The 16,330-nt window shown below is 26.9% G+C and overlaps 4 protein-coding genes and 1 long non-coding RNA gene across 8 annotated transcripts in view; 2 read left to right on the top strand and 3 right to left on the bottom strand.

Annotated features, from left to right (window-relative positions):
• LOC112684463 (MTSS1-like protein) overlaps positions 1-4,282 on the bottom strand; it is a 36,676-nt gene extending 32,394 nt beyond the window's left edge. For all 3 annotated transcript variants that reach the window (XM_025556008.1, XM_025556009.1, XM_025556007.1), the window contains exon 1: positions 3,707-4,282. In XM_025556008.1, the coding sequence (XP_025411793.1) occupies positions 3,707-3,781 (75 nt within the window). In that variant the 5' untranslated portion in view covers positions 3,782-4,282. The remainder of the gene's footprint in view (positions 1-3,706) is intronic.
• Positions 4,283-4,757: 475 nt separating this feature from the next.
• LOC112684468 (serine/threonine-protein kinase TBK1) lies at positions 4,758-7,595 on the top strand. The gene is made up of 4 exons (XM_025556021.1): positions 4,758-5,221; positions 5,281-5,585; positions 5,641-6,880; positions 7,114-7,595. The coding sequence occupies exons 1-4, from the start codon at positions 4,967-4,969 to the stop codon at positions 7,519-7,521; spliced, it is 2,208 nt and encodes a 735-aa protein (XP_025411806.1). The 5' UTR covers positions 4,758-4,966; the 3' UTR covers positions 7,522-7,595.
• On the bottom strand, positions 6,936-7,451 carry LOC112684469. The gene is made up of 2 exons (XR_003148698.1): positions 7,359-7,451; positions 6,936-7,275 (listed from the first exon to the last, which is right to left on the bottom strand). It is a non-coding gene; the product is annotated as an uncharacterized LOC112684469 (long non-coding RNA).
• Positions 7,596-7,599: 4 nt separating the features above from the next.
• LOC112684467 (integrator complex subunit 4) lies at positions 7,600-15,007 on the bottom strand. The gene is made up of 17 exons (XM_025556020.1): positions 14,957-15,007; positions 14,727-14,888; positions 13,891-14,019; positions 13,671-13,826; positions 13,438-13,614; positions 12,281-12,420; positions 12,017-12,209; positions 11,763-11,937; positions 11,496-11,701; positions 11,311-11,433; positions 11,113-11,248; positions 10,901-11,034; positions 9,942-10,294; positions 9,723-9,887; positions 8,241-8,400; positions 7,951-8,173; positions 7,600-7,885 (listed from the first exon to the last, which is right to left on the bottom strand). Exons 1-17 carry the CDS (start codon positions 15,005-15,007, stop codon positions 7,674-7,676), a joined length of 2,895 nt encoding a protein of 964 aa, XP_025411805.1. The 3' UTR covers positions 7,600-7,673.
• A 675-nt stretch (positions 15,008-15,682) lies between these two features.
• LOC112684466 (aryl hydrocarbon receptor nuclear translocator homolog) overlaps positions 15,683-16,330 on the top strand; it is a 33,763-nt gene continuing 33,115 nt past the window's right edge. Inside the window, exons 1-2 of one of the 2 annotated variants that reach the window (XM_025556019.1) lie at positions 15,683-15,891; positions 16,146-16,194. In XM_025556019.1, coding sequence (XP_025411804.1) covers positions 15,864-15,891; positions 16,146-16,194 — 77 coding nt within the window. In that variant the 5' untranslated portion in view covers positions 15,683-15,863. The remainder of the gene's footprint in view (positions 15,892-16,145; positions 16,195-16,330) is intronic. The other variant, XM_025556018.1, reaches the window with a different exon arrangement.

Below are 16,330 nucleotides of genomic sequence, written 5' to 3'. Positions count from 1 at the left end.
ACAACAATTTTTATTATTTAAATATAAGAAAATTATTGTAGATTTATAAATAAATATATGATAGTGTAATATATAATATAAATATTTGACTTGTGTTTCTCCCAATAAGCATTTGTGCCTTTCAAGGGATGCGCGCCGCATAGTTTAAGAACCACTGACCTAGGATGTAGTTATAGGGTATACCTTCTGTCTTCAACAAATTGAGTAGAAAATTAAATACTTTCTACCTCATAACTTATTCAGAATTGATTCATTATTAATATATATATATAGGTATGTATCAGGGTGTTGGGAATGAAACTCACTAACTTAAATTGTAATTGGATTTGTTAATGAGAGAAATCGAAAATCTATCTAATGTTTGAAAATGCGGGACTTAAAAATGCTCTTACTAATGGACTACGGTAGTTATCTAACTTGATTTTTCATTTATTTAAGAACAAACCCTATCAATGGATTTTCCCTGGAATTCCCTAATTAGATACGTGGATTTTCCCTAAAATTCTCTAATTCGATATATGTTAGATGATTTTTGTTATTTTTCAATGTTTATAACATACCGGTATTTAAAAATCTTATAATCTTGTGATGTAACAAAACAGCTTAGAGGGGGAGTCTATTCTAATGGTTATAGTCAGTTGAGCAATAAATTTAAAATAAAGTGATATAACTTCTATGATTATCCTAAAAATCTCGTATTTCATTGACTAACATGAGATCACTCAATGTGTATGAGTATCTAAATCGTGTAAATAAAAAATTATAAAATCATCTGTAATATTTTATATTAAAACAAAAAAGGGAAATAGAAAATAGTAATAAAATACACGTATTTTTTTATCTCGATTCACAATCTAATTTATATTCTTTTAATTTAAGAACTAAGCAATAAAATATTTGAAAAATCAAATATAATTCGAATCAATTAACTAAAAAAAATAGTCAAGATTTTGTCAAAAACAAGTATCTATTCAAATTGATGTATTGGTCGATTTAATTTTTTTGTGTATTCAATAAACTATTAACCTAAATAAAATATCATAATAGCATTAATAGCTCATATCAATATTGAAAAATAAATGTTAAAATAGTTATTGCCCAATAGACCCAATATACCCCTACCTACTAAAGATATTGTGTAACTAATTTATAACTTAGATACCAGTTAATTTACTGAAAAAGTTTCTCGCCAAACATGTAAAATAAGTAAATTCAACTAAATAAAAAAAATGATTAAAAATTTACTAAGAAATTGGTAAGCTTATTAATAATTAAAATTATATTTTCAAAGTAAAAAACGATTAATGATTATCTATTTATAAAATTTAAATATGAAAATAAATATGTATTAAAATAAAATATTTTATTTATTAAAGGTCAATATTAATTGTATATTATATTATTATTTTGAAAACAAGAAATTTTAAAAAAGTTTAGTAAGTTGTTTAAGAAATAGTCGGAAAACCCCTAACTATGAATTCATCATAAAAATAAAAATCCAGTTAAAAAATCCTTATAACTAGCAGTAATTCACATCTTGTTTTTGTTAGACTATAGAGCATTAGTAGGTATTGTTATTAATTAATGTAAAATTAAGAGTAATGATAAAATCATCGTTTTCACAAAAATGTTTCGAAGCGAAGATTAGTTTGTTATCGAAACGCTTGAAAATTCGCCATGAAAACAATCTGTTGTATTTCAAACTTTAAATCATATTATAATAATAAAATATTAGCAGAATATTAACAATATAATTTTTTTAGATATTTACTTATATGTAAGTAGAATAGCTTAGGTGTTACCTGAATATAGGTATAAACATAATGCCACATAACACACAATAACACACATTTCATCAAAATATTAGTATACACAATGGTATATATTAAACATCGATTTTATTGATAATGAAAAAAATGAACTGTCAAGTTAAAAATCGATCTTTACATACAACAATTTGTGTTCAGTTTTAAAAAATATACTATATAAAATAGTCCATAATTACTATCCAGAAGTCTTATCGCAGAAATATAAATACATTTCAATAAAAATCTAACAAGTTACTTGATTGATTTATAATCTAAATAAGGTACTATAATTTTTAATAAAATTTGGAAAACCAGAATGTATTGTACTTATTTATTAATATATTATTGCTGTTCGACTTTTATGTAGTAAATATATATAGAAAAACATAAAATTAACTTTAATGATCCTATAATAGTCAAAGTCTAACGCAGATTATCGGGATCAAAATGTTACAGCACAAAATACAAACATTAATTAGTATAAACTGATAATACTATTATTAAATTAGATAATTAGCAACTTTGCAAAATTGCAAGACTTGTTATCTATTTAACAAGATAAAAGCACACATTTTAATATTTACTCGGTTATATTAAATATTTAATCACATGCATACATTTTATATTATTTTAAGGTGTAAACAGTATGATTTTTTTGTTATAAACATTCCAAATTTTATATACTTATTATAAAAACAGTAACATTTGACAAAAAATTCTCATTCTTACGTTTTTACAAAATACGATATCGAAAATATTTAATCATATAATTTATTTGTTAATAGAGTTGGTTTACTTTTTACAACTCTTAATATAAGGCATTCATTGACTCTAAGTAAAAAATTAAAATATTGAACATATATGAAAAAATGTGTTAAAATATAATACCTTCGAACGAAAAAATAATATAAGTAGGTATTATGTTGTCACATTAATCAAAAACAATACTTGACATCCAACTTGTAACTTTAAGTTTATTTATACTTCGATAGAGGTATTCGTTTAGGTATCTAAATATTCTAAAAGGTAAATACAAGTTCATCAATATTTCCTGCTAAACTAATAAACGTCACTCTGAAAACATTTACATTTAAGTAGAATATGTATGGCAACAGTATGTAAACGTTATTACAACTAAAAATATCGAATATTAAATGTAAGTCACATGGGGAGTGGGTGGAATTTATAAACAGTTGTCGTTTAATGGATATGTTGAGACGAAATACAAGCATAGTACAAGTATAATATTAAACGAAATGGATACAACAAAAATAAAACACGTATTAAATCGCGTGACGTATTAAATACGGAACAAATAAAGCGATGCTTGTTCAACACAGAAAACTCGCTCTACCCAATGTAATATTTTGTGGTACGAACGGTTTTCGCTTTTAAGGTAAATCTCACGGAACAAGAAAATGTTCAGATTCTACGTATATAGTTAATTCGTTGTAAATGTAAATGTTAAGAAGAAAATCTCCGTAGTGATTTCGATTGTAATTAAATTTGATAAAAACATGTAAATAGGTGCTTTGAATGGAATATTTTATCGTTTAAAATTATACAATTTCGTTTTTGTATCATTATAGATCGTGAAAAACCCGAACTTTAAAAATGTAATAACAATCCAGTTTTCTCAATGTAACTTGTTTAATTTATTTTTCGATAACAAAACGCAATATTACATATGTGAATCGACACACGTACTAATTTTTTTTTATATTTCAATCATTTTAATACGGCCTCAATAGGTCAAGTTGCGGCTTAAAGTTACTGATACACGTATTATAAAATAATATAGTATGCGTGGTAGATAGTCAACGTCTGTGACAATTTTTTAAACGGACATTATTTGTGGGCTTGTGAATTAATATTATTATTATTATTATTATTATTACCTTCAGGTCCATGACGATCTGCTGGAACAGTCCGCCGAGGGCATTGCAATCTTTGCCGACCCCGTTACCTTCCATCTCGTGCGTGCGCTGTCCTCACACACACTCACAATCGCAAACACAATGGTCACACGAAAACACAAACACCACTAGCGCACAAACGCAAACGGGCAATAACAACGAAAATATATTGTATTTTACTATCCCGTTACGACTTATTCACGGAGACTACAGCAATTGGAGATAATATCGCCAACACGACGGCTGTTCATTGTCGCGGAATATTCGTACTTAACTCGTCGGATTAAATTATAATTAATGTATTGCGCGGGGAAAATGAAAACGAAAATAAAACGAAAAAAAAGAAACAATTACAGATACCGTATGTTCCTTACTCGGTTCCCTTCTATTGTGTTTCTCCTCACCGCACAATGCGTGCAATACCACGGATGACAACCGTACACTACACGACCAACACGAACAAGGACTGCGGACAGAATCGAAGACGTCGCCACCGTTTAGTACGACGACGTTCGAGTCTATGTGAGCGCGAGTGCGTGTGGCGTAAATGTGTAAACAAAACATATTATCGGCAGCACACACCGAATAGAGTCGATCGAATCGCGCGCCATCTGCTGGCCGTGTGCTCTACAAATATGCTTTTTCAAATAATATAATAAATTGTATAATGTTCTTGATCTCGTTTTTGGCAAAGAATTACTCGTTTAGCTGCTACATAGTGTCACGGTTATAGCACTAGTTAGTACTCGGCACTTTTATAGACATCTGTGCGCGTTATTAGAGTACGTTTAATTTCTGACAATTTACCATTATCGATCTGCTGTGATCTGAAAACCCTGGCCCGAACAACCGTGTTGTTATCGTAATTGACACACATGTTATTTTTCCAAATGATAATGAATGATAAAACTTCATGATAACGAAATATAAACAGTAAACATTTAAAACTCTTAACATAATTATGATATAATTAAAAAAAAAAAAAAAATAAGAGTCCTCCATGATTTACAATGTTTATAAACAACTAACTGAACATCAATTATTATTGAAACTTGAAACACTAGGTTATTTTCACTAATTTTATTCATATTTCATTGAATATAATACAAGCCGTAGAAGGTCATTTGTATGTCTTCTAGGAACGTCAAATTCTGCAGACCGTGACCAATGATATTGTCACTATAGCGCGCGGATTCAAGAGAAAGTGAACAGTGTTCTTAGCACGGTTGTCTTAAAATAATCATGTCATTTTTACGAGGATCCACGAATTATGTTTGGTGTACTACAAGTGTGCTTGGAAAAGGTGCAACTGGTGCAGTTTATCAAGGTGTTAATAAACACAATGGAGAACCAGTGGCTGTTAAAACTTTCAATCAGCTAAGTCACATGCGACCTTTAGATGTACAAATGCGTGAGTTTGAAGTGCTAGAGAAGGTTAAGCATGAAAACATAGTCAAGCTGTTGGCTATTGAAGAAGAACACGAGAGTCGTGGAAAAGTAAATAATTATTTGTAATTTTGGTCTTCATAGTTTTGTTTTATTCAATCTTATTGTAGGTCATTGTTATGGAGCTATGTACAGGAGGGAGTTTGTTTACAATACTTGATGATCCAGAAAATACATATGGATTACAGGAAGATGAGTTCTTATTAGTTTTAGAACATCTTACAGCTGGCATGAAACATTTACGTGATAATAATTTAGTTCATCGAGATCTAAAACCTGGTAATATCATGAAGTTTCTCAGTGACGATGGAAAACCAATTTATAAACTAACTGATTTCGGAGCAGCAAGAGAATTACATGAAGATCAAGAGTTCATGTCATTATATGGAACTGAAGAATATTTACATCCTCACATGTATGAAATTTAATATTTTTATATTTGAGTATTTTTTATTAATAAATTGTTTTAGGTATGAGCGGGCAGTCTTGCGAAAACCTGTAGCCAAAACATTTGGTGCTACTGTTGATTTATGGTCAATTGGTGTTACATTATACCATGTAGCTACTGGTAATTTACCATTTAGACCATATGGTGGACGACGAAATAAAGAAACTATGCATTATATAACAACAGAAAAAGCATCTGGAGTCTTATCAGGAGTACAAACATCTGAAAAAGGTTCTATAACATGGAGTAGAGATTTACCAAAAAATTGTCAATTAAGTGATGGCTGTAAAAAGCTTATCACACCAATTTTGGCTGGCCTATTAGAATTAGAGCCTCAACGAATATGGAGTTTTGATAAATTTTTTGCTGAAGTAACTAAAACTTTAGATAGAAGGTTACTACATATTTTTCACACTAATCGTGTACAAAATATACGTGTATATTTACATCCTGATGAAACATACGAAAGACTTCAGTGTTTAATTCAAGAACAAACTGAAATATCTCCAGTTAATCAGATACTTTTGTACAAATCTACCTACCTTTTATGTGAAGTAGGCTTAGACCTTCCTGGTAGATCTTATAAACCAACTGAAATTCATAAGCCTATTTTACTTTTCAGCAAAGAAAATAATAATGTTACTTTAATACCCGATGGAGACATACCCAATTTTCCAAAATTTCCTGATATGTCACTACCAAAACTGACATCTGTAGATAGTGATGCCGGATTAGCTAAAACAGCGTGTAGTGTCGGACATGTATGTAAAAAACGTGTAGAGAAATTATCACAGAATAGTCAACTGATTAACAAATGTGTGCATGTTTTTACAAAAATTGTTACTGAAAAACTTAAATCTGTTTTGAGCAAGAGTGATCATTTACAAAGTGTATTTAAGTGTACGAAATATTTTGTTGAGATTTCTATAAGAGGTCAAAAAAGTGTTAACAACATGATTGGAATAAAAAATATTTCTACTGACCTAAAAGATGAATTGGAAAAATTAAGTGATGAATTAAATAATAGTTTAAGTTTAGCTATACAACAATTGTACCAACGATATGTCAAAGAAAAAACATTAACTAGAGAATGGCAATCAGCTACTAGAACATTTAAATGTCCAAATAAGAACAGAGCCCCTGCAAGAATCAAAACACTTGTTGAAAGACTGAGAGATTCATGGCAACATTTATTAAGAGATCGTGCCACACGTAGTCTTACATATAATGATGAGCAATTTCATGTGTTAGAAATAATTAAGGTATATTAATTTTAAAACCAATTCAATATTTTACTATACAAAAATTAACACAAAATGAAGTGTACACAATTATTTATATTTTACATTAAATGTTTTAATACCAAATTTAATGTAAAATATCTTGAATTCTTACAGTATTCCGCAATTTTAATTTTAAAATTGAAATGTGGTTATTACAACATAATTAAAATTTTTAAATCAATACCTAGTATAATTAAAAAAATATTTTCTAGATAACAGAGACCAGCCGTAGAGCTCGAACTTTACTTGAGACGGATGTTCAGCCTGTAGTTACTCAGTTAGCTGACTGTATGGCAGATTGGTACAAAATGGCACAGACGGTCTACTTACAGGCACAAATATTGGACAAGGATTTTGATACATTTGAGCACCGCCTATTAGGATTTATAGAACGTGCAAATGATATAGATGCATCATTTCATGATGGTCTTATTAATGTTGCAAAGGTGAAATTTACATCAAGTGGTGCCAAACACGCTGGTCGAATAAGTGCTCAAGATATTCAGGCACTTAGAGCCAGTTTAAGAGGTCTACGTGATATTGATGACCTTGTATCTGATATTAAGAGCAATAATGATATGCTCAAACATATAACTGAACCTAGTAAATGTTGTGACTGAATATTATTTAAAAAAAAATATATTGTAAATAATTTATTTTCACGATACTTCTGAAACATTAATTTGTACAAATAATAATTTTATAAAATCAACTAGTTTATATAATTAACGACTATTTCTTTCTGTACATTAATAATAAAAACTTAACCAAATTACATCCCACGTCTTACAGGTTTAGGATGCACTTTAAGTTTGACCGGCTTACATAAATCAACAATGCATGGTTGTGTAGGAGGTAATACATGTGCCAAAGCCCCTTCGGTTTCAGTTAAGTCAAATGCTAAACTCAATTCAACAAAACAAGGCTCAGACCACTCAGAACGATGTGATATTAATGCATTTGTATCAAGTAGATAATATGGTTCTAAAAAATAAATAAATAAAAATATTACACAATAAAAAATGTAATTTTATAAAAATTTTACTAACCGCTACTTAGATTAACAAGTCTTAAATGATTTTTAGAAGGCATGATTAAATGAGTTTGTTGATCTGGGTATTTAATTTTTAAGCGTAACAAAGAAGATGAATCTGTTTGTAAACTATACAATTCTGCATTTAAAGGAATAGGGAGGATCAAGCCAGCTGATAACTTATGAGTAGTATCCGGCCCACCTTGTGGTCGATTAATAATGACTTTACACATTTTGATCTGAAAATAAAATTGATTTTAAATAATAAAATTAATAATACTTCACTAATTATAATTATATTCAAACATTTGTATTAGGTTTAGGTGGTGGAGTAGGTTCAGAATTCTGCAATATTGGTAGAAGTAGTTTAGCCACAATTCCTGGTTTAGATTCTTCCAATTGAGATAGCTCTTTGAAAACAATAGACGTGAATGTCTCAAGTTGTAACTCATGTTCAGTAATATACCTAAAGATAATTTGTAAATGTTAAAATTATTTACAATTAAATATTAAATTAAATATTAAATATTAATTGAGTATATATCACTGCTTAGGAATGAACAGTACAATAGGCACAACTAGAGCCTATATTTTGGAGGAGAGGGGCTATGTAATACTAACCTGCAATGGCTATGCCCCCACACACACGCCATCTACTAATTTATATATAGACAAAATTTGTCACTACTCACTACTCACTACTATAGGTTCGATTCCAATTTTAGTAAAATAATTTAGTAATATGAAAAAGTATGATTTTGTAAAACAAATTTTGACTGTGGATATGCCTAAATAAAACATAAGCCGAATAACCGAATATACCGAATAACAACTTTATAATTTTTTCGGGTTTTAATATTATATAAATAGATTATAAGATTTTATCTCAATCCCAAACAACAAATTTTGAGATTCATCATTTTGAATCTGGGAGAACTATACAAATATAGGAGGTTAAGCTTATGTTATATAATTATAGTTGCTATGAACAGTACTAGTTCATAATCTCCATGTTAATTAATAATAAAAAATATTTTTTCATCACTTTTCAACTTTAATCTAAGAAAAACAGGGTAAATAATTGAAAATACTATTCAAATAGGCTACCTTTATAAAATCAGAGCATTAATAAATCCAATGAGTGTTCATTTATAAACTCTAAAATTAAAATTAAAAATAAATATTTTACATAATATTATTGAACAAATAACTAGAATTTAGAAATATCTTTATGGATCTTTTAATAATTAATCTTCTCAAGAGGATGAAATATACCAAAAATGTAAGCATAAAAATATATTATACACAAGAAAATCATTTAATGTAAATTCATAAAAGAGGCTCTGTTATAAAAATTATTGGAAAAGAGTAATTAAAAAAATAAAAACACTACATCATAGATGTTATCTTCTTTTTAACAGAAAAATGAACTACTTCTGTGAATGATCTTTGTCTCATTCATTATGGCTTTTTAGCTAAAAAATTGTAAATAAATGATTATTTTATTTATAGATCCACCAATAACATCACAAACACACATCATACATTCCCAAAATAGCAACGCAATTGTTGATCTAATGCGCGTAAAATCAGGGGAATTTTTTTGGACATAATATAATTAAAAACAAATAAAATTATATGATACATTTATATATTAATAATTTCTATAACTATTTTCTATTCTGTAACCCTCATTTTTCTTAAAATTATTTTTTTTTCACATAGTGCAAACACATCATACACAATCAGCATCTAGTCATAATAAATCAATATAAAATTATAACTTACTTAATAGTATCTTCCAACTGGGTTAAAAAATAATGGCATAATGCTCTAGCTGATTGGTTAGTAGCATTTACAATATAAACAAGAAGGAGAGATATTACTTTTAGTTTAAATTGTTTTATGCTCGCTAATTCTTGAACACTTAAGCCAACAAATAAATACTGCATTCTAAAAAACATGAAATTAGAAAACTGATTGATTCAATAATAAATATAAAATTACTTCAAAGTATGTTGTAGCAACTGTGAAATATTTGTACGAACATTATTTGCTTGATGAGTTGAAACAGCATTTGAATAAAATGTTTTGTTGTTATTATTTAATACTTTATTTAATAACAATTGACTATGCATATATAAAGCACTAAGCTCTGCTGTTCCATTCACAGAATGATCAAGTTGAGCTAAGCTAATAAGATTTTGATAGAAAGTTTCCAGCAAACTAATTTTAACTTTAGTGCTGCCTTTGACAATAGATACTTGATTAATTAATGATTGTAAAAGTTCAAGTGATTTAGATGAATCTGATGCAGTAGGTCTCAATTCTACTAGACTAATTGATACACGCCCACCAAGCTAAAACAAAAAATTAGATAACGAAAATAACAATTGAGTATACAAAATAAAAATCACAGTATGCTGTTTTGATTATTATTAATAATCACTGATAATAATTAATATTCTGTTATTAACACATATTGTTTACATTTTTTATGTAATTGCTTTTTGTTTTTGTTAATTTTTTTAACAGCATTGAATATTTTAATATTGAAAAAATAATAATGAACTGTTATTGAGAATGTAATTTGACTAGAATTTTTTCAACAAAACAAATTAATAAAAATTAGTAAATGCTTTGTCAATACTTTGATCCAAGTTTAAAAATTACTTTACATTTGAAATTACTAAAAAAATCTTTTCTTTTCTGATTTTTTTTTTATTATTATTCATTGTTTTGCAATTAATTAAATTTAACTACCATAAATAATCTGAAAAAAATTCTTCATTTTCAAAATACAAATTAAAGTTTTTAATATATTTAATACAAAGAGTTAATTCTCAAACTTTAATCTCATCAATTATAATCACCCTGTATATGTTACTAAAAAATTATTTAAACCAATTTCATAATTAATAAATTTAACTAAATTATAATTAAAAAATGTTTAAATGATTTCATACTTGCAAAGATGGAACTAAATGAGGCATTATATCTTTTAAGTAGCTATAATGTTTAATAGTTTTATCTTCAAGTAGTGATATAATAGAGTTACATTTGGATGCTGCATTGAATACTAAAATCAAAACACTTACATCTATTTAATAAGTTAAAGAAAAATGTAATCATATATTTTAAAAGAAAACATAAAATATGTATAAGTTTTAAAGGATACAAGATGGTTCTTCTACATTGGGTTCTGGTGTTTCAAACATAGGATGAATAGCCAACAACTCAGGTACTAATGCCAACGTTAATATTGGATGTCTTAGTCCCAAATTTTTCATACAATTCCATATAGATTTTTTATCCTAAAAGTAAAATTTAATAAATATATACAACTTTTTAGTTTATACAATATGTTAGGTGTTACTTCTGGATATTTTTTTAGACTTTCAATTAATCTGTTTGTACACATCATTAATCCTTCTTGATTTAATAGTTCAAATGATGCAAAAATATTATGTAAACCTTCACGCACAACACTTGAAGAATCCTAAATTGAATAATTTCATAATGAAAATTAATTAATAATTATTAAATAATGAACAAGTATACTTCAATCACAGCTAATATAATTTCCACTTGATCATCACGAAGACCAGATGCATATGAAAGTTTCACAAGACTTTCAATTGCAATTAAGCGTACTTCTTCAATTTCATCATTAAACATATCAACTAAGAACTCCATTGCAACAACAGCAAATTCTGAATGGCGTGTTGCTAATGAACACATAGAACTTATTGTAGCTATGCGTACCTCTAAGTTAAAAATATTTAAATTTAATATTAAATTATTATTTTATGCATATATCTTTTTTACCGAGAAATTCATCTTCTAAACCATGAAGATAAGCACCACTAGCTCCAGTACTAACTAAACTAACTTGATGGGCATCCAACATTTCTTGTGGTGTATCTTTAGTACTTAATGCACTCATCATAGCTGTGCCTTTAGCTAAACACTCCCAAACACGTTCAATAGAAGTTCTCTTTCTCTATAAGAAAAAAGCACTATATCACTAAATTTTTATTTTCTAATTTTTAAGGATCTTGTATATATAAATTTAACATTACACGTAAATTAGACATAAGTGTTTGATCTAGAGTCTTCAACAAAACACTTGTACTGACAGAAAGAAAAGTTCCAAGAAGTTTTGCAGCTTGAGTACGAATCCGATAACTTATATCAGTCATAAAATTACAAATATTCTCAAATGCTTCATCAGACATTCGAGCCATTTCTTCACCATTGGTACCTTTAATTCTTCTGTTAAAATATAATATTTAATATATTTGTTCATAATTTGAAAGTATGTATAATAATTTCAAGAGACTTACTCTTCAGGATAATAATTTCCTAAAACTGAAATCACATTTAAAGCAGCTTCTCTCACTATTTCATTGTCATCATTTATAACTGAACAAACATCAAGGTATACAGCTGGGTTCAATCTAATACCTCTGTCATGCAATCGAACCTACATATTTAAATTAATATTTTAAATATTAAAAAAATAATCTTTATGTTTAACTAAATTTTAAACATTATACAAAACAAAATTGACTGACCAATTTTTTAAATTGTTAATACTAGAAAAATAGCAATGGATTAGCTAAGTTAAATAAGTAATTAGTATTATAAATTTAATGAATTAAGTTTACCTCCAAAACTATTTTTAGCAATTTTATTTTTAAATTAAGTGATTTTGCATGTATAATCAGATGGTACTTTAAAAAAAAAGTCGGACAAACTTTCTTTAGAAATTATGGTCAAAAAATTTATATCACTAAATCAAGTATAGATATGGGTAAAACACATTAAATATGTTCAATATATAAGTTATATAATAAACCGTAAATCTACTTGCTGTGCAACAAAGAAATTTCAGTTTGATAATCATCAATTATACATACCATAAAAAGAAAGTTGTATATTATTTTATGTATAATAATATAATATAATATGGATTTTAATATAAAATTTGTGGAACAAATAAAAAATTATCCTGAGCTATACAATTACACATTAAAAAGCTATTCCAGAAAAAACAGTAACAAATAGCTTGCAGTTAATATTTTTTTCGATATAAGGATTGATCCAAAATTTTCTTCTGCATTTTTTTAAGTGGTGTTTATAATACTGATAAAGAATAATTTCTTCACCGCTACTCAAATCACTACTGGACATTATAAAAAATGTACTTATTTTAATTTATTTACTGTAGAAATATTAATGTACACATATAATATAAGAAACTGAACTGTGCTGTCGAAATTGTAGACGACACTAAAAATTTGGAATACTGTAAGTGAGTGTATCTGGCAACTGTAGATGTGTAGTCACTTAGTCTCCTATTATCGTGGTAATTACAGTTTCTTTTGAGTATCCCCGTGTGAGGAGGGTCTAAATATTGTAGTACAAATATATTTTTTGTGCTTGGAATTTGGTAAGTATAATTAGTTCATAAGATAAATTATAAAAACATTGTTATTACCATTGTATTAAAAGCATTACTTCTAGTTTTTGCATTATAATGTTGAGTATAACTTCCAATTAATTTAAGCATTTCAGAATGAATTTCTAGAGATTCTTGAGGAATTTTAACTGGCATCAATTCACCTATTACCTCTAAACTTCCACATGTTATATTTGGTCTGTAATCTTCCAATGTCTAAAGTAAATACAGATCTAAATATTTATAGCTTCAAAATACTGATCGCAACAAACTTGTTTAGCATAATTTGTAAGTCTTAAATGTAGAGCCATATCATGATTCATACGTTTTCCAAGTGCCAATAATGTTTTGAGACCACTGGTTTTGATTTTTTGAGACTTAACTTCTTTCAATAAGGTTATTATTTCATCAATAATTTTGTAAACATTCTAAGACCAAAAAAAAAATTTTAGTTAAATAAAATAATGGTGCTAAAATTATACATATATTTACAATTTCACTAGTTTCATCAGAAGATCCAATGGCTGATAAAACAGAAAATATTAACATTTTCACAGTCGAATCAGTCTGAAGTTTAAAATGGTCACTGAGTTTTATTAAAATGTTGGACACATCGGAATCCTATAAAAAACAAAATTCTTAATAATAATGAAAATATATTAATATTTACAATACTACTAAAATATTATTATTTTTTATAATAAATCATAAAATAAAATATTTATAATAAAATGTTATTATGTAATATAGATTTAAATTATTATACCTACACCAAAATTAAAATAAGAACCACAAGATTATTAATTAGGCTAGTATCTAGAAAAAATGTTAATAAAAATTATTGGAAAAAATATTTAATTTATATTTCCATAAAATGTATAATATAATATAAGATCAGTAAATTAAATGTTAAATTACACAATTGCTTGTATAAAAAATTTAAATATTTTGATTTTTAGAATGAAAATTAAAAAATAGTAAAAAACATTTAGCATGTTTACATTTATACAGATAAAAATCAACTAAAAAATGGTTTTTAAATTTAATTAATTTAATTAAATACATTAAATTATAATATTTTTTAGTGATATACTAAGTTAGTACCAATAAAATTATTAAATTAAAATAATTAAAATAAATTGATTTTCAATAAAATAACTCATCACCAAATATATATGTACATTTAGTATTTTAAAAGTTTCAATTAATATATCAGTTGCTTATAGTAGTTTAATATTTTATGGTTTTTAATTCAAATTGATATTAATCCAAGTGATAACTATATGGTTACAAATTCTATAATATTATTATTATCCTACACTATTTACCTGAAACTGAAGTTGTTCTAAGATTTGTATTAAAATTTGTATAATTTCATTAGGCGTTTTACGGCCACCAATAGTGTTCACTAATGATAGGGTAGCCCCAGCTGTCAGAGCGGATAGTTTTACTAAACATTTTAATTTTTTTACTGGTGGTTGCTGCTCTAACTAATGAAAACAAATAATATTTACCACGTTATAATTATTTAGAAACACAATGGCATATTAATGCTTACCACTTGTGTACTGTATTCGGCTAGTGCTCTTTTTTTTAACACTGCCGCCATGTTAGCACAGTTAATAATGTATAGTGAAAATATTAAAAATGAATTTAGAGTAATCAAAATTATGATTTCGTATCGGTACTAATGCAATAAACTAAAATAATTAACTACATTTATCACTACTTTAAAGAAGATCGGCTTTTTTTGCATCTACTTATATGTATTCAGAGACCCAATAAAAACATTTATTATCAATGCAATCATTAAAAGCAATACCAAGGTTTATATCTTTAACCAAGTTTTATTATAATAGAATACACCCAAATATGTATAATATTTGTAATGTTGAAATTTTAAATTTTAAAATATAGAAAAAAAAATGTACATTCTAATATTATATATATTAATCATTAAGTAATTTCAATAATATTAATTAATCTTAAAATAACTCAAGAACGTTGTTTCTAATATCTTTGTAAATATTTAAAGAAATTCAAAATGGCCGAATGTTGATATTTGAGTAATCATTATATGTATTTACCTGTCATAGTGTTGTGTATTCATATATTTGAGTGTAAGTGTAGTTTTCTCTCCCCCTCTCTTTCTCTGGCATCATATCTCTGGTTCTACAAATCTTTCGTTTCTCTTTTATTATTATTATTATTATTATTACTATTATTATTATTATTATTATTATTATTATCATTATTATTATTATTATTATTACTATTACTATTATTATTAATATTATTACTATTATTTTAAGATATGCCTTATAAATATTAAATTGTTACAGTACTAGACAATTTCAGATGTGAATACGTTTTTAGAGTATCAGTAATCTGTGTTTTAAACATAATTATCGTTCTAACGGCATGCGCTATAGTGTCGTGTGTGTAAGTGTTTAGTGAATTCTTAAATGACAACTCTAACGCATTCATTGCCTGGTAAGAAATTGGGCCGACTGGTCATTAAAATTATCTATGATGATAACTGATTCTCATTTCATACACTATTGAAAGTTAACATTTTGCTTGTATGTGGCCCATAGTATCTTAGTTAAACATGAACAGAAAATCAATAATTTAGTTTACGGTTCCTTATTAGATTCTAACATCGCTTTGACTGTTCTAAACCTTGATTTTTATTTTAATATCTATATAAGTCTATGAACTTATTTTTATTTGTATTTTTGTTGTAGGTACCGACTTGAGCAAAGTCATACAAAAACGAAGAGCTGGTTCTATAGGGTAAGAATTAAGTGTTTAAACAATATGTTTATTCATATCTTAATCACAAGTTATTATTACATCACAGTATAGTTTTTTTGAACTAGAAATTGTGTAGAATTAATATATACATTATCATATTATTAGTCCATCTACT

This window comes from Sipha flava, unplaced genomic scaffold (assembly GCF_003268045.1).
Source record: "Sipha flava isolate LNK unplaced genomic scaffold, YSA_version1 250_pilon_pilon, whole genome shotgun sequence".
NCBI lineage: Eukaryota > Metazoa > Arthropoda > Insecta > Hemiptera > Aphididae > Sipha > Sipha flava.
The sequence above is the reverse complement of the archived record's forward strand: the minus strand, read 5'-3'. Positions and strand labels throughout refer to the sequence as shown.

What these genes read in the sequence shown, in the direction of transcription:
- LOC112684468 (XM_025556021.1), top strand. Translation starts at nt 4,967, where the DNA reads ATGTCATTTTTACGAGGATCCACGAATTATGTTTGGTGTACTACAAGT. An exon ending in AACACGAGAGTCGTGGAAAA is followed by an intron (nt 5,222 to 5,280) that starts GTAAATAATTAT and finishes ATCTTATTGTAG; the next exon opens with GTCATTGTTATGGAGCTATG. An exon ending in ATGTGTTAGAAATAATTAAG is followed by an intron (nt 6,881 to 7,113) that starts GTATATTAATTT and finishes AATATTTTCTAG; the next exon opens with ATAACAGAGACCAGCCGTAG.
- LOC112684467 (XM_025556020.1), bottom strand. Translation starts at nt 15,007, where the DNA reads ATGGCGGCAGTGTTAAAAAAAAGAGCACTAGCCGAATACAGTACACAA. An exon ending in GGAAATTATTATCCTGAAGA is followed by an intron (nt 12,210 to 12,280) that starts GTAAGTCTCTTG and finishes ATATTTTAACAG; the next exon opens with AAGAATTAAAGGTACCAATG. An exon ending in CAATGTAGAAGAACCATCTT is followed by an intron (nt 11,035 to 11,112) that starts GTATCCTTTAAA and finishes CTTATTAAATAG; the next exon opens with ATGTAAGTGTTTTGATTTTA.